This window comes from Lissotriton helveticus, chromosome 1_2 (assembly GCF_964261635.1).
Source record: "Lissotriton helveticus chromosome 1_2, aLisHel1.1, whole genome shotgun sequence".
NCBI classification, from domain to species: Eukaryota; Metazoa; Chordata; class Amphibia; order Caudata; family Salamandridae; genus Lissotriton; species Lissotriton helveticus.
Window position 1 is genome coordinate 183617448 of NC_136058.1, and position 24586 is coordinate 183642033.

General features: G+C 43.5%; 1 protein-coding gene across 2 annotated transcripts in view; it reads left to right on the plus strand.

Moving 5' to 3' along the window:
* EPS15 (epidermal growth factor receptor pathway substrate 15) overlaps positions 1–24586 on the plus strand; it is an 883486-nt gene that overhangs the window by 151462 nt on the left and 707438 nt on the right. For both annotated transcript variants that reach the window (XM_078670831.1, XM_078670841.1), the window contains exon 2: positions 4096–4137. In XM_078670831.1, the coding sequence (XP_078526957.1) occupies positions 4096–4137 (42 nt within the window). The remainder of the gene's footprint in view (positions 1–4095; positions 4138–24586) is intronic.

The following is a 24586-nucleotide window of genomic DNA, read 5'->3' on the forward strand; positions in this document are numbered from 1 at the left end:
GTGAGGAGTAGACTTGTGCGAATCAAGGACCTTCATGCACTTACTAGACTCCTCAATTACTTTGGCCAGATCAATGGCGTCTTTCAAGTTAGGATTTTTGGCTGCCCATAGCCGCTCTTGAATTTTCTTACTTGAGCACTGGACGACCAATTGGTCTCTTATGAGCTCGTCATTCATAGAACCAAACTTACACTTTATAGAAAGTTCTCTGAGTCTGGCCACAAAGTCATCTATGGTTTCTGACTCTTTTTGGCGTTGTGTGTAAAACTTATAGCGGTTCATGATCAGATTCTCCTCCTTTGCAAACCTGATCTCCAGACGATCAACTGCCTCCTTAAATTCATCAAAATCATGTCCACCAGCACCAAGTGTGATAGGAAGGAATCTAAAAACTCTCTGCCCTTCCTTGCCCAAGGTGCTCAAAAGGATAGCCTTTTTCCTTTTGGGTGAAAACTCCTGTCCATCAAGCGCTTCCAAATAATTGTCAAACATGATGTACCAATCCTCCCAAGGTATCTCAGGTACACCATGTTCAGGTAGAAACTGAGGAGGCAAAGTTACTATAAATTGTTGTGCCATGTTGACTTGATTATGCAGAAAAGGAAAGACAAAATAGTAAAATAACCTTGTTTTTCCACAACAGAACACAGTATGGAATTAAAGTAACATACCTCTTGCTATACAAAAGTCTTAAACGATACCAGGAGTGTGGACCAGGAGTTTGGTTTGAAAGAGAAACAATCCGCTTTAAAAATGACGAAAAACGGCTGAATATGATGGAAAGGCAGGAGTTTGACTTAAAACGGTAAAGATTCTGCTTTAAAATAGCCCAAACCGGCTGAATTGTGATGAAAATGAGGCTTGAATGGTAAATAGAGGATAAGATGGCCGCCGCTGAAAACGAGGCTAAAGGTGCTTTGAAAGTGAGGCTTGAAACGCACAGAGGGACGTCTCCTTGGTTACGCGAGTCAACAACGCTGCACGCGCGTTCACTGACTCACGTGCTGACTCCACTGGTGCGTCTCTACGTCTCCCTCGGTGCCTCGCTGGTAATCAGGTACTGACGCGCTGACTCCGCTGGTAACCAGGTAACAGCTCCTCGTCACTGCGTCTCCCTTGGCGTCTTGCACTCACGCGCCGACTCCGCTTGTAACCAGGCAACAGCACTCGAGGTCCTCGGCTGACGCGTAGACTCCCCCGGCGTCCCCTTGACAACAATGACAACTCTCGTGACTACCTCACCAGTCCGTCACGCGTCGGGCTCGACCTGCTGGGTTTGGATGACGTCAGCGCTGGTGCGCTCGAGCTGCAGTCTTCAAAGAAGATAAATTGAGTAAATTACCACAACAGGTGTCTTCTTTTAAAACGGAAGGAGACCAAAAGGATGTCGACGAGACCAGCACGCTGTAGGTTCGTTTCTCGTTGAGGAAATTATGCTAAAATCTGTTCTCCATCACAAATCTTGGAATTGGACATCAAGATGAGGTCTTTGGTGGTACTGGCCAGCAAGTAACGTCGCCAGAAATTGTGGTAAATGAAGTGAAGACCACTGATGCAGCAATAAGGGTTTATTGCAGAGAAGCAGAAAGGAGCAACCTCAACACAAGCTGGCCAGGCACAAACTGTCACCAGCTAGAACCCTAGAAGGAGACAGAGCCATATACATTCTGGAATGGATGACACAGGTAAGAACTGTGGTGGAGTAAAAGAAATAAAAGAAGGATAAATATACAACAGGTTCCAGAGTAACCTGCTACTCGCAGAAAAAGCGCTTAAGGGGTAGCGAGCGATAAATGCAAATTTTTTTTTCCCTCTTCTATCCCTCCACTATCCTTCTCAATCCAAATAACTGACTAATATATCCACCACTCAAACTACTTTTATATTTAACTATACTAACAAACCACTAAACCTTTATGGGTTCCGGAGTAGCGTGCTACTCACCGAAAACAGCGCTTTGGTGCCACGTCAGGGGTAGTAAGCTCAATATAAATGCAATTTCAATTCCATCCAGACTCACCTCTGTGTCCTCTTTCACCTCTTTAGAGCTTTCCCGATTTACAGAGTTGATGTCTTGAATGCTGTAGCTGGCACTTGTGGTGTTAGCTAGGTGGCCACCTCAGAGGACCTGTCCTGTGATTCATAGCCGACTAATGTAAACTTTGTGTGCTTTATTGCTCCTCACCCAAGATAGGGTGAGAGCACCACTCTGAGCACTTGTCCATGTCACAGCATTGATTCCACATAAGTAGGTGTCTTTGCAAGTACTGCACCTTTAAACCAAGGACTACAACGTAGTGCAGCATGCTATCCATGCGGTAATGCCTTTTGGTGGTTAACAGTTTGGGATGAAGCGCTGTAAAAATGCTTTTTAATACAATTACCAACATGAAGGTTTAACAGTGTAGTTAGACTACAATATTGGAATTCGCCCACTCATCTGTGGATAGTCAACACAAGCTTGGCGCCCTAGTCTTCAAAGATGAGCATAATTGAAAGAAAAAAAAAGTTCATATAGTTTAACCTGGTTTTAGTCGGAATCCTTGCTGTGTACCAGTGTTTATGAAGAACATTTTAAGACCACAAATTGCAAACGAGTCCCGTTTCTAAAAATATTGTTTCCCCCTCCCCAAAATGCTAGAAATACTCTTTGTTACTAGTAAGACTGTCAGCAAGATAGCGTCTACCCGTGCTGTGCCTTTCTAAGAACTCCTCAGATTCTGGTTTTAAAAACATTGACAGCGGATGCAAAGTTAGCATTTTTAAATGCCCTTTTTCAAAGGAAGTTTCCTGTGTTAAAATCGAATAATCTTTTCCTGTGGCTGTTCCCAAACCCCTGTTCACCCAGCCTCAGTGATTGCCTGTATATTCTGCGCCTGAACAATCTTAAACCAGTTTCCAATGTTACATATTTATGTATTTCTCTATAGCAATAAAATCCTTTTCGCTTATGAGAAGAGCCGAACCAGTAGAACATTTATATGTGAATCTTCTTTCTTTAATTGCCTCCCAACCTTTTCCTCCCATATCCTTCTCCCTCCCAAGTCCGCACTAGCAAGGATAATCTCTCTTCATTACAATATGATCAATTCACTAATGCATGACCAGAACTTTTGCCTTTGTCAATACCTATTTTGCTGGGCTCTGGCCTGACAAAACACAAATACCTCTAGATGGGGTCTGAGGCCATGTTGTTAGACCTTCCTGGATACCTTGCCCCAATTAACAATACTCGCATACATAGAGTATCCAAGGGTCTACAACAATGTTCTGAACACTATAAATTCTAGAGAACAAACAAAACAATTTATAGGCGCCACAAATAAGGATATATTCATTAAATTTCCGCATTCCCGTCACTCACCAACCTGGTGACATGCTTCATCATCTGGGTCTCCTCTTGAAGTCAATCTGGTGACATTAAGGGCTACAACCCCATCATAGTGATTGGGGAGCCCGAGGATGTTGTCATTGATTGGTAAAGGAGGATACCTATCTAAACTACCAAATGAGAGCAGTTGATTGTGTGGGGAAAAGGTGCAGTGCATAAGTGATATGTGTAGTTAAAATTGAATTACGACAGACCCTATATTTATTATTGTCTCCCGCAGTTCAAGCTAAAAACAGTGAGTGATGGGAATCCGCAAATTTAATGAATATTTCCTTATTTGTGGCGCCTATACATTGTTTCGCATGTTCGCCTGACACCTTCGTAGCGCGTGTTGCTTCCTTGTATAGTCTGCCCCAAATGTTACCTTAGGAGCCTGGCAGCGGAGCCCCCCCTCTGAAAGCCTTTATTACATTACTGGAATAGAAACTAGTACAGAAGTTACTTTCATCTTAAAAAAATAAATTAAAAAAATGGTATATTATTTGCAATTTCACGAGAAAACCATCGGGAAGAACCGATTTCCTGAAGACATTGCCAGTTAACATGCGATTTCTGGAGTGTAATTAAGTTAATGCGGCTTACTGAATGCCATGTATGTGGAAAGAGCCACAACCTATGTAAGCTATGCTTCTTGTGAATGTATGTTTTATCATTTATATCTATCTGAGGAAATAAAATTGTAACCAGTTCCTTCTTTTTTTCAGCTGTCAAGTGCGAACCCTTTGTATGAAAAGTACTTTCGACAGGTATTTTTATATATTTATTTTTTCCATTCACTGTGCTTTGTATTAAAGATATTTTTCAAGGCATTTACAGGGCTGGGTAAGGCTAGTACTTTTGAATGTTCTAAACTGAGGGATTGTGTCTGAAAGTAGCTCAACTCAAGAGCAGCAGTATTTAGATGAATTGTATCAAATCTAGTCCCAGAAATGGAACGTACAGGTTTCATACATGTCTGCGGCTGAAACCGTTATTACCGTATTGTCCGGCGTATAAGAAGACTGGGCTTATAAGACGACCCCCTACTTTTCCCGTTAAAATATAGGGTTTGGGCTATACTCGCCGTATAAGACTACCCCTCTTCCAACGCACACCAAATAAAAATTAAAAAACATCAGATTTGATTTTAATATGGTAATTTTAATTCAAATGCTTATGACATGCAGGTACTTAGTAGGGAAACTGTCACTTATAAACATAAGGCTGTTTGTCATCAAACATGTAAACATAAAACCGTGCAAGTGGATTAAACTTTTCCTAATTCACTCTAAAGCTGAAAGGAAGGACAAGACAAAAAACCCAAGGGAGCTGCCATGCTGTTTGTTTTCTAAGCTGTCAACCAAACTGGAACTGATGATGATAGGAGGAAGATAACAAACAATAGAGAAAGAGCAAGTGCCGGGCAAGTCCCTGGCGTGTCAGCAACGCCCATCATAACTCCAAGCTATTTTTACAGGATTTGCTGGCGAGACAATTTCCCTTTAAAAGCCTTCAAAATCCTCCTGTTTGTCATCTGATGCCATGAGTAAATCAATGACATCTTGTGATACATTTGTAAGGCAGTCATCGTATGGATCTAATTCTGTATCAGATGGTGTGGTCTCTGCTTCGGCTACCATACCATCTAATGAATTTGATATGCCACACTTCTTGAAAGACTTGATTACTGTTTCTGCATCAATTTCATTCCAGGCTTTTATGACAAACTTGCACAAAACATCCAACTGTGGAGCACGCATGTTTCCTCCTTTTGTGAATGACTTTTCGCCACTAACCATCCACTCATTCCACCGTTCTCGAATGCGATCTTTAAATGGCTTGTTTAGGCACACATCCAGTGGCTGTACCAACGATGTCAATCCTGCAGGAATAACTGCTGTATCTGTGTTTATTCTTGCCAGCCTTTGCTTGGCGCTGGGAGTTAAATGAGCCCTGAACATATCCCACACCAGTAGACTACGTTTTTGAATAAGTCCACCTGGTCGCCTGCTCCATACATTATCAAGCCATAGCTTTACCCTTTCTTCATCCATTCAGCCATTTTCATTCACATGTACAAAACAACCAACAGGAAACTTGAGTTTCGCCATTGTTTTTCTTTTAAAAAAAATCATTGGTCTCAGTTTGGCGCCATCAGCTGGGCATGCTAGAACTACTGTAAAACTGGACTTCTCATGTCCTATTTTAATTTTTTGTTCACCTTTTGGATGGACAGTTTTATTTCCAACCATATAAAAATTCATTGGAGTTTCATCCATATTTCCGATATTACTTAACGCATAGCCATGTTTATTGCGCTGTTGTATTACGTATCGATGGAAAATATGTACTTTGGCATTAAGATCTGCAAGTAATTTTTGTGCAGTTTTCGTCTTTTGCCTCAGTACCAGATTATGCCTTTCCAAGAATCTAGTACACCAGGATACAGTGGCCTTTAATCTGTTGCTGTGATCTGGGTTAGATTTGGCCCACTGAAGTGCAAACAAACGTATTGTATTTCGTGTCACTACATAACCGCTTTGGCGATGCTCATTCACATTGTCTGCTACATGTGTTCCGAGTTCTCGCCAATATGGGGTGCCTCTTCTTAATGCACACTTACCCCTTGGCATACTCTTTAATGCTTTTTCATTTGCTTTCCAGTCCCGATCCATCTTGTCTGTTACTCCATATTGTCTTGCAGCAGCACAGTTATTATGTTCCATGGCAAAGTTTACAACTTTAAGTTTGAAACTGGCTTCATATTTCTTTCTTGTTGCTGGTGGAGCCATGATGGGGTCTGGACTGTTAGCCATTTGTATACTGTACTGTATGTACTGGTGATGTACTGTATGAACCGGTACAGATACTGGTGCTTTGCTGTACTGTATTCACCACCACATGTATCTGCTCACCAGATAGACTGCCTTCCCTCAGAATCGCCAATCCCAGTATACAACAACCAGCCAATCACGGCAAGCGATGTACCGGTATTTCCTGTGCACACTGCATACAATGTCTGCTTGGATTGGGTGGGTCAGCTCTCCCTCCCTGTCTGGCCAGCCCTCCATGTCTCCAAGACGATCCGAGTGGTAGTACGCAATGTGAGTACGCAATGTGAGTACGCATGAGAGCAGGGAGAGGGGGTGGCGCGCACAGTGGCTCAGCTAGAGGGCGCCTGTCCCTGAAGTTTCAGAACGCCGTATGCCAGCTTATAAGATGACCCCCGGCGTATAAGACGACCCCCGACTTTTGAGAAGATTTTCATGGGTTAAAAAGTCATTTTATAGGCCAAAAAATATGGTAATTTAAAGTCATCTTTCTGAAGTATGTTCAATTTATACAAATGAAAATTGCTATGTTAGTCTTGCCTCAAAATACACACGCTGTGGTTCTTGATAAATTTGTGTAAGTGATCTAACTAGAGAAACAGCTTTCTAACATATGCATATGTATTGAAAATGTCATTGGTGTTATGGTCAAAATACAGTATCGCTCTCTGAGGCTACACTGAATAACCGGCATTAATAATTGTTTAATCTTTGATGGAGTGAAATGGTTTTAACCAGCTTCACAGTCAGACAACAGATTAAGCACAGGCAGCGACAGGTCAGGCTTACATTGTTTAAACAGACGCAGGACAGATGGCACCAGTAGCAGCCAAGGTTCTTCAGAGAGATCAGGGAAAAAAAACAGGAGAACCTGAGATAGGACTGGGGGGATGCGTTTGGGGGGGGGGGGAGAGGCGGGGGAGGGGGGATTCTGAAACAAGAACTGGGATTAGGAACTGCAAGATGGCAAAGTATGCTCTTCAGACCACACAAATTAGATCTTAGTTTAAGTAAAGATCTCACAGGAATCACACTACCCGCGAACTTCTTTGAGAACCTAGAATAATATTTACATGAACCCAAAAATATTTTGAGTTCTTTACTATGAGTCTGCATATTCCGAATTGACTCCATCAAATCCTTCTTGGGATAAATGCCAGTTTTTGCACTCTTGTGCCCCGAATACTCTATTTCTTGAGTGAAAAATGTGCGTTTGTCAAAACGAATAGTCATTCCGTTTTCCTCTAAAATAGTCAACACTTTGTTCAATATGTTGAAATGTTGATCTGCCATTTCAGAATACACCAAAATGTCGCCCAGGAACGCAACCACCCCATCAATATCCCTGAAAAGACAACCTCAATTTCTGGAATACCGATGTGGTGGATGCGAGTTCATTTGGCATTCTGATGTATCTCAATGTCCCGTCAGGAGAAATGAATGTTGAAGTATGTTTCGACTCTGGTGTTAGCTCAACCTGGTGATAGACTGCCTTCAGGTCAATGATGCAAAAATATCTTGCCCCATCCAATTTTGCAAATAGCTAATGTACCGTGGCAAAGGATGGCAGTCCACCAAAATTTGCTTGTTAACCGACCTCAGACCAAAACACAGCCTGAACTCCCCATTTTTTTTTTTTAACAAAAACAATCAGAGAAACTTATTTTGCCATATTGACAGGTTCAATGACCCCTTCCTCACACATTTTAGATAGTTCACCTCGAACTAATAGTGGAACTTGCCTCAATTTCAGTTGAATATGGTGAGAAAAACCCTTCACCTTACCCAGTTCCTTGCGAAACAAATGGTTTGTCGAGTATATCTTCCAAATAGTTTTCCCCACTCAAAACACTTTAAACCCTTGTTTTGTCTTCAGACAAACATACTTGTATTTTAAAATTGGGATGAAGGGTGATATCAAACTTCCCTTTATGTCTCCAACACAAGACTTGCAAACCATCCACTGCAACATATACCTTACCAATATTAGCTGTATGTTTGAAGCTTCTCTGACGCAAAGTACCCCATCGTATTGATCTCTCTTCCACCAAATCCAAACCTCCTAACATCAGTCGGTTCCAAAATTGTATCATGCCAATTCTTGTGAAAGAAAGAATCGGAAATAATGGTGCATGGAGATCCAGAATCAGTCATGACGTCAGTCATCACATTATCATCAGCAACAATGCAGACTTTCTGAATATCATTATCAGAACCAGTTGATCACCAACACAATGTTCTCTCGTACACATTTTCTTCAGAAATTTCAGCCTCTGTGCAATTCTCTTGGAAGCTGGACACTTTCTTCGCTGGACTTTGACACACAACTCCAAAATGTCCCACATTTCCACACTGAAAACATTTACCCTTGGCTGGACACTTTTTAAATTGTGCAGAATGTGTTTTTGACCCACAACGGTTGTATTGCAACTTAACATTCGTACCAACAATAGATGTATAAGTTTTAGTAAATCTCCCTTTATAGCCCATGGTCGTGTTAGCATTTTTCAAAGTCAATGCAGCCACCCCTACAGAGCACTATCAACATTAATAGTTTGAAGAGTTGGCAGATCATTGCACACTCTTGGCAATGTCAGTTGCTTCTTGTAATGTAGAATTTCATTGGTGTAAGAGCTGCTCCTGAATCTTATTGTTGGAAGAAATAATGATCAGCTGAACTCTAATATATGTCTACTTGCACTCCAAATCCACAATCGTCAGAAAGAAATCTCCAGGCAGACACAAGAATCTACAGTCGTCCAACAATTGGTGGCATATGTAAAATATAAACCTCTCCAACTGTGTGGCTCTTCACTGACTCTTTTTCAGCCTATCTAATGCTTTGTTAAAACAATCCTAGTCTCCTGCTTCAACTCCATGTGGTGGTGCCATAACAGATAAGTGTTCAAAAATAACTTTAGCATTTATACCCATCAGGTTTAAAAGTAAATCTTTATTTCTTTCAGCTGAAAAGGTTCTTCCATTAATGTCTAATAAATAATTCAGAAAATGTTTGAGCCACTTGTCCCATTTCATGCTGGGTTGATTAGGACTGTTGAAAAACGAGGGAGGTGGATTGCCACATGTAGTAGTCGTAGCTCGGAATAAGTAATGTAAGGACACACTAGAAACAAAATAAATAAGGTTGACAAGTGTGACAGAAAGTAAGCATAAATTAAAAGTAGGAAAAACCTGTTCCGTCTGCTACTGTTATAGCTGCAGTACGTTGCTAGTAATTGAGTACGAATACTGAACAAAACAACATAACCTGCAGCATGTTATATGCCAAAATAAATATGCGGCCATCTGTGTAGCTCGTAAATATATCCCAAAGTGGGATGGCTGCTGATACGTGCGCGCAAATTTCCTAATCCGTCACAACGTGTCTTCCCTGCATGCGCCGATGCTCGAGAGCAGTTGTACGCGTACCATTCCTTGCGCGTAGCTACTCTAAATGCGCCAGTTCTGAAGCTCTCCCTCAAACTCTTCCCTTCACGCTGCCAAAAGTGCCATCGACACCACACATAAAACTCTCTCAATGGTGAATTCCTCAGAGACATGCTGCCTGCATGTACCTTGTGTTTGCCGAAGGGCTGCCACGAAATATTCAATATTTCCCCCAAAGGTACTGTCAAACACAGATCAGCTGGCACTTTTTAGAATAAACACCCGGAATAGCCCAAATCTGATGGTGAAATATGCATGTATGCTCCTTCTGGGTTCTTTACTCAATCGTCTATTAATATGTGGTAGGTAGACGAGGCAAATGCAGCACTTGTATGTCCCAGAAGACCAATGGGCTTCCTTGGCACAAACCAGGATGGTCAGGATGTGGCCAAATTAATCGTCCGCTCAGGCCTAAACACCACTGATTGTCTAGGTAGGGGTATTTGCACAAGTGTGGTGCTCAGGCGCCACATATAGATGAGAACTAAAGGCCTCTCCAGGGGCGTCCATGGGTCTCTAACTGACGTGCTCAGGCGATTTCCGCCTGGATTGTTTTAAAGTGAGCTGGGGTATGGCTTGCTCTTTGGACTTTATTGCACCATTTCTGCAGTTCCCCCCAGCTGTTTCACCCATCTCTGGCATTTACCAGGAGTTTGGAACAGCGGCAGGCCCCACCGCTGTCAGCTCTTTCGAGGTTGGTACCGTAGACCCAGCAAACAACAACCAGACAACCAACTGGGAGTATGTCTAAGTCCTTACCCCTCCGGCAACCACTGCAAAACCTCTTTAGTGCGCCCTTAGTTACACACAGCCATCTGGCGGGAGGCAGGGACAGTCACTTCCTTAAGTGTTGGAGAGTATCAGAACCAACTGGTGGGTACTTCAATTTGTCCAACTGGGCAACGTCCTGCTGTTCCTTTTTGACTCTCTACACCTGCCGCCTATGTTGGAGCAGTTTTCGGAGGACCATCCGTTCTTCTTGTACCAGGTGGTGTAGGCAATTTTGACCTAAGGAGCCATAGAGAGCGTACCAGATTTCCCTCTGCCAAAGAAGGACAAAGGCCCTCAACATATTTTGGATCTTCCCATCTTAACATCTTCATGTCTTGCAGGCCCTCTAATGCTACCTGTGGTTCAAGGTGGAAGACAACCACTTTAAATTTGCCTTTGTTCCCTTTTGACCTCAGCACTGCCCCTTGGGTATTAATAAATGTTATGGTAGTGGTTGCTGTCCATCTTCGATGTAAATGTAAATGTAGCCGTACTTGTAAAGCGCACTGATACCCCTGAGTGTCCTGGCGCTGTACTCATACCGCTAGGGAACCCTTCCTGGTTTTTCCCCGTGAAATGTCCACTCCTGGGCATCACCAGGGTGCAACCAGGCATCCCTAGCGCTGTAGGGGGCCGTTGTGAAGACTAAGCAAGCTATTGCCCAGAGTTGCAGCGTGGGACCCATGCTTAGAGTAGGCACCGAGGCGAGAAATCAGGTCCAAGGAATTATGAGCCCAAGATCCGCCGAGACCAGCCAAGGCAGGAATTGAACCCTGGTCCCGGGCCAGACCTCTGCATCAGGGTCTGCCGCTCTAACCATTGAGCCACACTTCTCCAGGTCCTGGTATCCTTCTTTCTGGCTGTTGAGGGCAGACTCGCCACAGTCAGTTGCGGACCACTTGCATGCCACAACAAATCTGCTTATATCACTGTAGTTCTTAATTAACCCGCAGAAATTACAATTGACTCATTAGCAGAGGCATTCTTTCATCAGGGCCATTCTGGGCACTGTGCGCTTTTGGGCATTCCCTCCGGACCAACAGTTTTAGGACATTCAGGCTATAATCCGAATGTTTCAGCCTCTTTACTGGGTCTCAGTAGGGATGACTTTGAGGCTTATTGGCCTACTGACTTCTTGCATCCTTCTTGCTTATAATGACAGTTGGCACTTGCAAGATCTGCAGTGGAATCTGAAGTCTCAGTGGTCCCAGCACGAGGGTAGCCAGTCCAATTTGGTTACTTTTCCAGCCCCACCCAGAGTTGACTGTGATGGCTGATGCGTTACTACTGGGTTGGTGAGGCCATCTGGGCGAGGTGGATAGCAGAGGACTCTGATTTTCAGCTTCCATATCGACTTACTGGAATTTTGGGCGATTCTCTTAGCGTTAAAGGCGTTCCTGCCCATCTTCAAAGGGGGACTGGTTCAGGTTCTCATGGAAAACCGCCACATAGTATTGCAATAAACAGGGCGGGATGGGGCTCCTGGGTTCAGTGCCTGGAGGCTGTGCGCCACTGGAACTGGCTGAATCATCATGCTATTTCACTGATTGTACTCCTCTCACAAAATCAACCAGTGATGCCTAGCTGACCACGGTAGCTGAACCCAGAGGTCCTGCAGGGTGTCGTGTCTTCCAGCGATGGGTAGAGCCCTAGCTTGATCTTTTCACCACCACTGAGAATGAGTAATGTCAACAATTGTGCATGTTGGAGGTACCATGAAGGCGGCTATCTCTTTGAGACTTATTCCTTCTGAAGTGCAGCACTGGACTCCTATATGCCTTCCCGCCACTACATTTCCAGCCCCAAGTTCTAAAGATGATCAGGTACGATCGGGCCCAAGTCTTCTTGTGGCTCTGGATTGGTCCAGGAGAATGTGGTGCACACACCGTCTGGCCATGAGCATCTGCCCTCCGATTAGGCGGCTGCTTCAGGGGGATCTTCTGTCTCAACAGCAGGGCAGGGTCTTGAAACCAGGTTTGTGCAATCTGCACCACCACGCATGGAGATTGACCAGCGGCAGTTGATCTGCTTTGATATCCCTTACAAATCCACTGATGTAATCCTGGCAGCAAGGCTCCCTTCCAAAAAATCAGTGTATGCTGGGATAAGTTTGTGACCCGTTGCAAGCCACACTGTTGGATAGGTTATTGTTTTAATGGTTGGCCAAGCAAGGACTTACAGTAGACGTGGTTAAAGGTTATCTGTTAGCCCTCTCAGCACTTTATTGCTGTTGCTGGACCAGCCATTCTTGTCAAATCACCTGTTGTGATGTGTTTTCTTAAGTATTTGCAGGATATGATTCTGCTGCATCCCTGTGCAAAACCACAGTGGTACTAGATAACATCTGTGGGCCAAATGAATTAATTTCAGGCCCCCTGAATTGAGCAGCCTTTTCCCACTATTGTTGGACAAATTAGTGTTACGAGCTCGAGCTGTATTCCTGGCAAAGGTGGCCATGCTTTCCGGTGTCGTCATAGCTATCACTCTTCTGATATTCTTTGCTGTGCATCATCCCTTGAAAGAGTAGGAGAAACTGCATTGTTTGAGCCCTAAGAGGGCCTTCAGCTTTTACATCATTCATACCAAAGACCATCAGCTGGACAATCTGCTTTCTGTGGGGATCTCTGTGGTGAAGAAAGGCAAGGCAGAGCACAAAAGGATTCTGTGAAAGTGGATAGTCCTCTGCCTTAAAAGCTGCTATGCACTGGCCAAGAAGCAGCCTCCAGCACAGACCCCCCACCTTGGGAGGGCACTACTTTGGTAGCTATTCTACAGGTGAGGAATCCGAAGTTAGAAGTAGCTATCAGAAGAAGCTACTTAACGTCAGTAACACTCTTTCTGGTGGATACTCTACCTAAATTCAGATTTCCCACCACCCTCCGTCCTCCCCGTTATGTGGCATTGTCTCCTTTTTCATCTACAAAGTTGCCTATTTAGAAATCTTCACACTGGTCCTTCTAATTTACTGCTAGGCTTGACGCCTGATACAAACAAAGCTGACATCAGCACTCATGAGTGGTGCTTATTTGTGGCTCTGCTTATCAATTCTGGACCAATACTTGGTTGACGTGGAGTCACACCTGCACCTGTCGACACGCAGGAGCTCTACTTTTTGAATTTCTGGATCCGGTTCTGGCGCCTGAGTTATTCACATGGTGGGGGAACTGGTTAGATGGAGTTTCCACCAGAAAGACTGTTACCAAAAGTAAGTAAATTGTTCTTCGTGAATATTTATCCAAAAGAAACAACAAAGAAATGCTCTAAAGATGAGAACTTGTTAATTATTTAAAGTCAAAATTATTTTTATGTAATGGCTATACCCCATTTAAAACACGTACACATACGTGTACACATACGTACACACACACATACACACACACACATACACACACACACACACACACACACACACACACACACACACACACACACACACACACACGTACACACACACACGTGTGTGTATACACACAAACATTTAATGTGTAATAAAATAAATAACATGAACAAATAAAAATACCTAAACCATAAGCGGGATTTACAAACTATTTCTGATGCAAAACGATAGTCTTGTGTGTCGCATCAAACCTAAAAATATTGCTATATTGTATACAGTAATCTCTCATGTTTTCGTTTTCCAAATTCTCATGGCAGCACTATATTGTATCACACCCATCTGTCCACTTATTGGAACAATCAATTTCTAATATGCAACAGAATAAGCACGGCAAACGTAATTTTATATGCATTCCTTAGGTTTGTGGAACAATGTAATGTACAATTTGTTGTTGTAAGGAAATGCCTCATTTTGTATGGTCACCCCCATGTATTTTGACTGCTGCTGATGATTTTTCGATTCTGAAAGTGCACTGAGGCCTGCTAACCAGACCTTGGTGCCTGACCTTAAACTGGCATGCCAAATTGGCTTTTACCTATTTGGCTAAGCTAATTTGTCTGCAAGTCCCTAGTAAATGGTTCTGCCTCCCTGGGTTTGACACAAGTAAAACAAGACTCCTAGTCCGACTTTGCCATTTACAGGAATGGCAAAGCCTGACTTCCCCCTGATATATGTGTAAGTCACCCCTATGGCAGGCCTATCTAGTCCTTGGGCAAAGCGCAACACATCCCACAGGCAGAACATGTTCTGATAGTAAAAACGCAAAACTGTAGTTTTTACTGTAGAAAAGCTGGGTCGCCCAACTGGAGAGTACAGAACTACACACTAACCCCTTAGACGTGCTAACTCTGGAACAGTGTGACCAAAGTGGATCATCTAAGATATCAAACAAATTGTTACATTAAGCCCGATCTGAGACTGTTCGAAATTAATGTAACAAGTTGCAGTGTGCAACTTCAGCAAAGTTGCCACTTTGTTGCCTTCAGTCCCCTGTGCCTATACTGGTTGCACAAGGGCTGCAGTTGCTGAGACCGCTTTCTGTCTTCTGAAGAAACATATGAACATGTCCCAAGAAAGGATACAATAGGGACCAGTTCTGGAAGGAGGTGTCACCTCCCTCCTGCATGAAAGCACACTCGTGTTGGCACAAACAACGAGATTTCAAGTAGAATCTGCCTTTGAATGCAAATCGTGAACACTCGGGAGATGGACTGTTGCCATGTTCAGTCAGACTGGCTGACAATTGAGATAGGAGGGGGAAACAAATTACCAACAAGGTTTCCAGGGGTGTGTATCGTCCATGGTAGCTACACCTCTGGGTTCGGCTAGGTAGCGCTTCATTTTGGGATAGGGGTCCTACCATATTGGAAGTGGGCAGAATGATGCCACACTGCGCGGGAATTGGCCATCAGGTGAAAGGGAACCTGGTAACCCATTGGCTAACAACTGCATCTTGTTCTGAAAGCATATTCTGAGTATAAGGAGGGCACCTCTGGCACCCTGAACTCTGATCTGGACTGGAAGGACTGCCCTGCTGCACCGTGTAACTGGCAAAGAGAGGCTACACCGACTTGGACAGAACCTGCTGAACCTGGTGGCTAGCAAAGGAGAGGGACTGTGTCTACTGTGTTCTGCTTGAGGTGAAGTAGTCTCCAGAGCCCAGCCAAAGCCAGGAGACTCCAAGGGTCAGTGAGCTGACCTCCCGTTTACAGCACAGAGACACAATAGCTGAGAAGCCTGCTGTAGCAAGTTGGTAGCCCAGAATCTTAAAGCCGTTGCCAACCGCCCCTGTGCAGCACCAGGGACCAGGTCCAGATTCACAAAGTTGTACCAGAGTTCACTGAACCCGGGAGTGTTGTCAGACTGCAGCTGGAAACCCCAGAGGATGTGTTATCCACCCAGGAAAGATTAATTTTTTTATTTTATTTGCAAAGTTTTATATAGCGCTGGCTAGACCCGGAGGTATCCGAGCGCTTCACATGAGGATCAGTGAGTTACAGGTTCCATAATTACATAGACAAGTATAGACCTAGGAGAAAAGATTGGAGAATATATAGGAGAATATATAGGAGAAAGATAGGAGAAAATATATTGTACGAAGTTAAACATGTATTAGGCTGTTCAAAACATAATTCAAATCATTTTATATATCTACAAGTAGTCAACTACGCACCCCATTTAATGAGCTGCAGTTAATCTTGGTGAGAAGACTGTGCTGGAATATTCCCATCATAAAACGTACACTAGTAGGCTTCAGATTCCATCAACGTTCATATGTTCCTCCCTCACATTGCTCCGCAACTATATCCCACAGACAGCCATACCAATGAAAGATACAGGTTGGATGCTTTGTTTTCCACCATAGGGTTCATGCTAGCTGGCTTCTCTCGGGTAATCACACTTGTTGCTGTAATCCCAACAGGAGCACGTCAAGTGTGTGCTGGAGGGGTTACCCCAACATCTCCTTAAGTACCCCTGCTATCTCCTTCCAGCTTTCCTGTAAACCTAAGCATTCCCACCAAACATGAATCGATTGACCTGTGACTACGCTACTGGGCAATCTTGGTATTCCTGTGGCAACTGGACTTCTGCCTGCGCTGAGGGGACTTGGAGGGATGTTGAACAATGTGACCAGGACCGTCTGATCCCCTTTGTGGACCGAGGAGTAGTCTCAGCAAGACCTCGTCGACCGCATTGCATCCAAAGCATCTTTTGAGCATCTTCAGCATTCTTTATTCTTCGCATCAGGACCAATTCCAGAGGAAAGATTTGCAAAGGATAAAAGTGCCTGGAACTGATTGAAGTCTGCTGCACCTGCTGAGATAACTCTTTGAGGACCTTGCTGGTCCCCGTGACTGGCTTCCCACAATAGTTGATCGCTTAAAGTGACAGCATTATGCCTAGCTCCAACTTTCAAGTGAAAAAGTTTCCAAGTGTCAAATTTGTGGAATTTGGCAATGCTAGTTCACGGGTGAGTGAAATGCTTTGATTTTTTATACTTTGCAAATTCTATATCTCCGTAACCCTCTGGTGAATCGTTTTTGTTGTGGTGTCTAAAAATACATAAAATACAGTCTATGTTTATAAATTGATGTTGGATTTCTTTGGTGTCTTGTCGATTTTCTTTTTCTATTCTGGTGCGGTTTAAATGCCTTAACCTTGTCCCTTGCTGATAAGAGCCACAGCTATCCAGGGTTCTGCTGTAGGTTTGACAAACAAAACCCAAGGGTCATAAAGGGGTTGGGAAGTTTATTACATGGTGAGGTTGCACAGCCACATCATATAGTACACCCCATTTCCTCCTTGTTGTCTTCGACTATAACAGTTACTTGAAGGTTATCTCAAATGAGCTATGAACCAAAGTATATTGAAAACCACCTGACCTAGAGTTTAACCATACGTGGAAATGTTCCTAAATGGACAGATCACTCGCCTGCCCCAAATAAATCACCTATGTACAGTTCATCACAGACCTAGACACATTTTGTGCAATAATTTCCCAAAAGCACTTGAACCTTTCAGCTGCTATCCACCCTCATTCAAGTCTCTTTTTTGTGTGACATATTTTTATAGACTCAGTGCCTTTTGTGCAAACATAGCCTGGAGTTTTTCAATCTTCTTGTGCAGCAGTACTCCAAAACAAAGCAAGCACTGGCAAAGCCAACATAGCTGTCTTGCGCTGCGTGAAGAGCGTTGCAATGTTTGTTTGAGGAGAGTTGCCTTCAGGGGGTGGCGAGTTTATCTAATAGGTGTGCAAGCCTCTAGTGTAAAGCCCCTACTAGACCCGGAGAAGCGGATCCTGCTGCGGACTGGGCCCATAGAAAGCATTAGGGAAGCAACAGTATGTAATATCTGTAAAAGTTGGTTTTGTGACTCTCAAGGCGGGTGCGTCATACCAAATAAGCCTAATATTTCTATGTGGATAAGCAGGGCATTACGATTTAATGCACAACACAAGATAGTAAGGGGTCAAGACATGAGTTCTAACTGAATTAAATCTCTACAAAAATGACTGGAACGGAAAGGAAAGGGAAAAACAGATAGTGTGTAAAGTAAATCACACCTAGGGTCTCCTGTTTCTCCGAGAGGATTCCCATCAGAGGTCCTCTTTTTCCAACAGTGGTTATTTGTTTAGACCACTACGCACTCATCTCTTTTAAAATTTAGGAAAGAAGCGAACCCTAATAAATTTCTTTCCCGCTTCTCTACCTAATTTTATAATCATTTTTTCACTATCTCACTGTGCACCTCACTTTATAGCACTTGTTTAGCACTGCTTCCGGTTACCACCACAAACCTTAAGTTCCCCTCTCAGTGTACGCCACAAGTAGGATTAGGCTTCTTGACATCTGCCAATCCACTGTGGGTCTATACATCTGTAGCTCAGAGGGTGAAGGATCCCAGATGATGAAGGGTGGATCCGAGTGGTGACTGATGGGAATCCTCTCGGAGAAACAGGAGACCCTAGGTGTGATTTACTTTACACACTATGTTTTTCCCTTTCCTTTCCGTTCCAGTCATTTTTGTAGAGATTTAATTCAGTTAGAACTCATGTCTTGACCCCTTGCTATCTTGTGTTGTGCATATGGTTATTGGGATACTAGTATTGCTGGGTCATTAAACTATCCCTCAGACCCTCCCCCACCTGGTTTGTATAACATTACGATTTAATGAAATTAATTTTAATGCAGATTTGAAATAAGCAGCTCATCAATATGGCGATCCCTAAATACGATTTAAGCTATTCAATTAATTGGATACTAGTTATGTTTTTGATTCGGTCTCCATATTTTTCACTGTTGGTGAAATATCAGAGGATTGTTCTGCCACGTCGATGCAATGAGACATTGTGCTTCAGTACATGCATAAAGAAATAAAAAGATGCTCATCAAATCGATGTTCCGCAGCCAACACCATCATAATAGTATTCGCAAGGTTGGGAAGCCCTTTCTGTGAGCTGTGCCTTTGAGTAGTCACGCACTGACCAATGTAAAATTCATAGAAGATAAACCTAAGTTGAGCTGAAGATGCTGCTCTGTTAAACCAAGAACTTCTGTTTCACAGTAGGGCTAGGCACATATTAAATATGATGATAAAATACCATCATGGCAAATGATAGTGCAAGCTTTTCTTTATCATGCATTCAAATATTCTGTCCTGCTGTTCGTCACAATAAATACTCAGTTCAGTCGTTCATTTTGTCAGTGTTCCCTTTGTTTTCATGATTCCCTTTTATTCAGTCAGTCAGTCAGGATTCTTTATTCGATGATTAAAAATCACCATAAAAAGTACAAACAAACACTATACACTCATATCATTAAAAAACAATTAAATTGACATGAATCCTGTTATTGATACAACTATATCACAGTGTGTTAAGAAAAAAGGGACATTATGGAACTTTAAAACCAGTATCAGAAATCTCACAATTCACAATCCCCCCCCCCTCTAGTGGCCCTCAAGCGAGCAGCCACTTTAATAAAATTAATAATACAGCACAGTGTAAGTGGATCATTCGCCTGTTGTAAATAGATCAGAGCCTCACGGGCACATTTAATGTTAGTTTTTTTAAAAATGTCAACCAAAAATCTGCACCTAGGTACAGAATAAAATGAACATAACAGTACAAAATGAAGGGAATCCTGCGGAGACCTATTGTCGCAGCCGCAGGTTCCCTTCTGCTCAATTGTAGTGGAATACCCTAAAGGTGATCCCAATAAATACGGTAAAAGATTGAGCCTAAAACGATTCATTAAAAACCTATCTTGAGCATTGTGTATTAAATATAAATAGGGTTCCATTCCTTCTCTAGTCTTTACAAGATTATAGGCACACACCGTAGTTTTAACCCTATCTAACTCTGTTCTTTGGGTGGCTTTGTGTGCCAAAAACACTTTTTTGACAGTCATCTTATGGCGAGGGGTGATTGTTGCCGGGTCAGAAAAAAGATTCCCGAGGCCCAGCGTGTCTAGAACCGACTTCACATAACTGAGCCACGGGATTCGCATCCATTTTTCTCTTCCCAAGTAATCCTTCATTATTTCCCTACTTAGGGTTGCCTCGGGATTTGTCCAGATTTTTAACCAAGCTAAAATAGGCCTGACTTTCACCAAGTCCTCAAGGTAGGATATCCCTAGCTCCCTGTGTGCAATGGCTGCAGCTAAACTGTGCGGGGCTTTCAGGATGGAGCGTAGATGTTTATTCTCCTCCCGCTGAAGTTGGCCAATATTCACAAAGCCCCACACCTCTGCCCCATAAGTAACTTTAGAGCAACACATGGAATTATACAGGTTCAGCACCTGTTCAGGGCACCACCTCCCCAACCTCCTGCCATTGCCCGCAATTGCTCCATTGGTGGCATTCATAGTTCGACAGCGTTCTTCCACCAGGCAGTTAAATCTTAAAGACCTATCAAATAGTAGGCCCAGATACGAGAATGATTTGACCTTCTCTATCTTATGGCTCCCTATTGTAAATGTGCATTTATTGCATGGTTTACTACCGACAGATAAAACGTATGATTTTCCTAAATTAACAAAAAGATCCAAAGAACCCATAAAGGATACAAAACCATCAATTAAAATCTGTAGGCTCTTTGGTGTTCGCCCGAGGTGGACCGCATCATCTGCATAAAGCAGCACAGGAACATGACGCGTCCCTACTCGTGGGCAATCTGATCCTAGCTGTAAAAGGTGCTGTCTAAATTGTTAATATACAGGGAAAATAAAAAGGGTGCCAAAATACAGCCTTGGCGTACCCCACTTCTACAATAAAGAGTCGGTACATTCCCCCTCCGTATTATACCTTACTTGCGCTGAGGTGTTACTATGCAATTCTCTTAAGATTTTAATAAGGCCAACCTCTATCCCCATATTGGTCATCATGCCCCAGAGCTTTTCCCTATTGACGTGGTCAAAAGCAGCTGCCAGATCCATGAATCCCATATAAATGGATTCCGTACTGGCCTTAGTGTACTTTGCTGCTAACATATAAAGGTTCAAGCACTGGTCGCTCGTGGACCGACCCTTCCTAAAACCGTACTGTGTATCAGAGATATTATTCACCTCAGTCCACTCCGCCAGCCGGTTTAATATCCCCCTCCCCAAAATTTTGGCGGATACATCGATCAGGGAGATGGGGCGATAACATTGCGGGTCTTCCCTATTACCCTTTTTAAAAATCGGCACAATAATGGCCGTTGACCAGGAGGGCGGTAAGCCCTGACGAATTGCAGTGTTAATGACTCTTGTCATTATAGGGGCCCATAATTCCACTGATTTTAGGAATAAATCTGGTGGGATTCCATCTGGACCTGGGGCCTTGTTCTTAGACAGCCCCTCAATCCCGACCTTAATCTCATTTAGTGAGAAGGCTACGGCTGGGCTTGATCAACCTTCCCTTGATCAAGCGACGGGCACGTTCCATGGTTATATAAAGCCCTATAATGAGCAATCCACGAATCGGGTGCTATATTTGTTCCTAATTTAGGGACTGTATCCTCCTGGAAGGTGGGCCTAATGAGGATTCTCCAGAATTCAGTCATGTCCCTTTTTTCCCCCGCCTCCCTTAAATCCGCCCAACCTTCTCCTTGTAGTGCATTTTTCCTCCTACTCAGCTCCCTCTTATACTTTTTCCTACATAAGGCAACTCGTATGGCATCTCTTGGCCTTATTTTAATACTATCTTTAAGTTCCCTCAAGGCTTTTGAACAGTCTCTGTCAAACCAGCGTGGTTGGCTACCAATAACTTTTGTCCGAGCACTAGTTTTTAACAGCCCATCTACTAAATCAGTAATATATTTAAATACTGTAAGTAGCTGCTGTCCTTCTGTTGCCATATCTAAGCATGCCTCAAAAGCTAACTTCCCCTTATCCATCAGTGATTTGTAAAACCTATCTCCATCAATCTTAGACCACCTGAGGCGTCTACCCTGATCAGTGGCCCTCTGTTATGGCAACGTGCTTAGTCCTACTGGCATCGGCACGATAGGGAACATCTAATACCAATGGATTATGGTCACTAAATGGGTTCCATTCAATCCCCACCCTGGAGATCCTATTTTTAAAAACCCTTGAGGCGAGAATGTAATCAATATAAGACAAACAGCCTCTACCCTTGAAGGTCGGTGGCAAGGTCTCATCTTGCGATAAATACACCATGTCCATGGTATGAACCAGGTCATAGTCGTGTAAAAATGTTGTTAAAGCTTGACCTTCTGACAAGTGCTCAAAATGGGCTCCACTCTCCTCTGGGCATCGAGACCATGTTTCATCTATTGGAAAAAGGGCTGGGCAAAGATGACAAAGTCCCCCATTACTAAGATGTTTTGTGCATGGGCCCTTGCTTCATGGGTGGGAACCTGACACAATCTGTACTCCAGTTCTTTAATCAGTACATCACATCCTCCACCCGCCACATTGTGGTAAACATTAAACATTGTCAATTTGAGTCCTTTACCATTAAACCGCACCTCTTGGATGTCGTGCGAGTTGCGGTTTGAGGTGGACCATGTGCCGTGGAGGTTCAGGTCTACATATACAGATAGCCCACCCACCGCCCTACCTGGTCTAGATTTCCTTGCTGGGACAAAGAAACATTTGTACCCTTCTAGGTGTAGGGTACTATTATCAACTGCCCAAGTTTCTTGTAGGCAAATTACTGTAAATTTGGTTGTGTACTGGCGCCATTCTTTATTATTAAATTTCGCGGCCAGACCAGCTATGTTCCACGAAACTATTCTAATTGCCTCGTCCCCTGCCTCCCCCCTTTTGCCTCCCCAACCTGGGAGTTGCGGAGAAGTCAATTGCACATTATGTTCAACCACATTTCCCATCACTATATTTTGAGGGCAAGACTGCTCTAAAGCAGGTACATGGGCATTACTGTTTTGGCTTAACTCTACCAGTGCAGGGGAACCATTTTGTAAGCCAGCAGTGTAATTGTCTGCTACACAAAGTCAATCTACTCCCTCCAAACCCGTCAATACAGAAAAACGATTAGAGGTAGGCAGGGAGTAGTCAGCCCCGTGCCGCAGAAATGGTCTAAAACTGCCCCCCTGCATTTGAAAAGGGGGACCAAAACCGAGATTCTGATGGCCAGATAAGGCGTCACTATAATGGCTTTGTTGATAAATTGGGGGCCTAAAATTAGTAACTGGAGCAAATAGTTCTCTGGGATAAAAGTAGGTCAGATCTCGTACAGTAATTGAGCTACCAACATTTTGGGAAAACCCAGCTACAATGTATCTGGCGACTTTTTCATCTTGGAAATGTATTATCACAATGTCCCCTAATAGCTCCTTAGCTCTTTGACCCAGCCAGGGAAGACGCCTAACGTTAAGAATTAGGCCATTTAGATGTGGAGGGAGTGGGCAATTCTGTCTCAACCAGTGTATGGTCTTTTTTTTCAGCCCTTGCTGATCTTCTCCCCGCCCGTCCGATAAGACTGGCACTCCGGTGAGAATGACTACGTACGGGGCCGCTTCTGGAGGTAGTTCTACTCTATGCCTCTTAGCAGGAAGAGGCCTGTCGAGTTTACCTTGACCAATAAATTTAGGGGCAATTCCAGGAGGGTTCAGTTTTGGTGCTTGTCTAAGTGATTTTACTATTTCTCCCTCCTTTGTCTTCTTAGCATTATTATCATTATTATTTGGCTCAGCTACATTGGAGAGCAATATATTGCGGGGTTTTGGTGTAGGTAGGTTGATGGTTTTAGATCCGTTTTGGACTTTAGTGTTAACGATTGACGGCAAAGCGGACTTTTGGGGCTCTAAGACTGATTTTGTTAAGTCCTTAACTGCAACTTTAATTTCCCCAATGGCCTTATCTAATTTCTCAAGTTGGTTAGTTAACGCCTTCATTCTCTCCACTAATGGTATTGTAAAAGCTTTTATTAATAATTCTATTCTGCTCATAAGATTATTACTGGATGGGTCGTTAATCTGCGTAGGAGATGGGTTAGTCGTTATGGATGGTGTGGATACCCCCAAAGTGGGTTTTTTAATAAGGCCCTCGTTATTACTAGTGATCTTATTTATTTTTTTACTAAGAGAGTCACCCCTCTTTTTCCTTCTTTTAGGCAGTGGGCCTTGAGCTCTAGGGGTTTTGGGTGTTGCTTTGACTGTGTGAATTAAATCCACTTCAGGCGGCAAAGTGTCTAACAAGATTTCAGCCTCTGGCGTGATATAATTGGGAGCTGAATTATTTAGAGACTGATCGCTGACAGCAACGATTGGGGAGGTCCTATCTCGTAAAAGCAGAGGGATACTAACATTTCGAGAAGTCTCAGAATCCTCAAAATCCCCTTTCACAGAGGAGATACTGTGGGTGCTGTGGATAGGAGAGATCGTTAGCTTTAGCGATCCCAAGGATGAACGCCTATTTTTAATCCGTTCTATAGAACGGCGTCTCTCCGCCCGTCGTTCGGAAAGGGTGTTTTCTTTATCGATTCCAATGTTGGGCCTCAGTAAAAAGTTATCCAGCGTACGCTGGCTAGCCCCTCCTATTGGGATTTGTTTATCCTTAATGGGGGACGACATCCTCGTATGCCGTTGGGATTTGCTCAAACACGCTGGCATGCCCCACAAATCAAACAAATGTCTTAACAAACGACCCGACTAGATAAGGGCACCCTCAGCTTGCCACCACACTGAGAGAATGTCTTAAAATCAGTATGTGCGGTGACAAAAAGGGGGGGGCCCCAACCCAGCCACCTGCGGTCTCCGAGGACCTCAGAGGACCCGCCCTTTGCCCGGGCTTCGCCCGGCGCTCC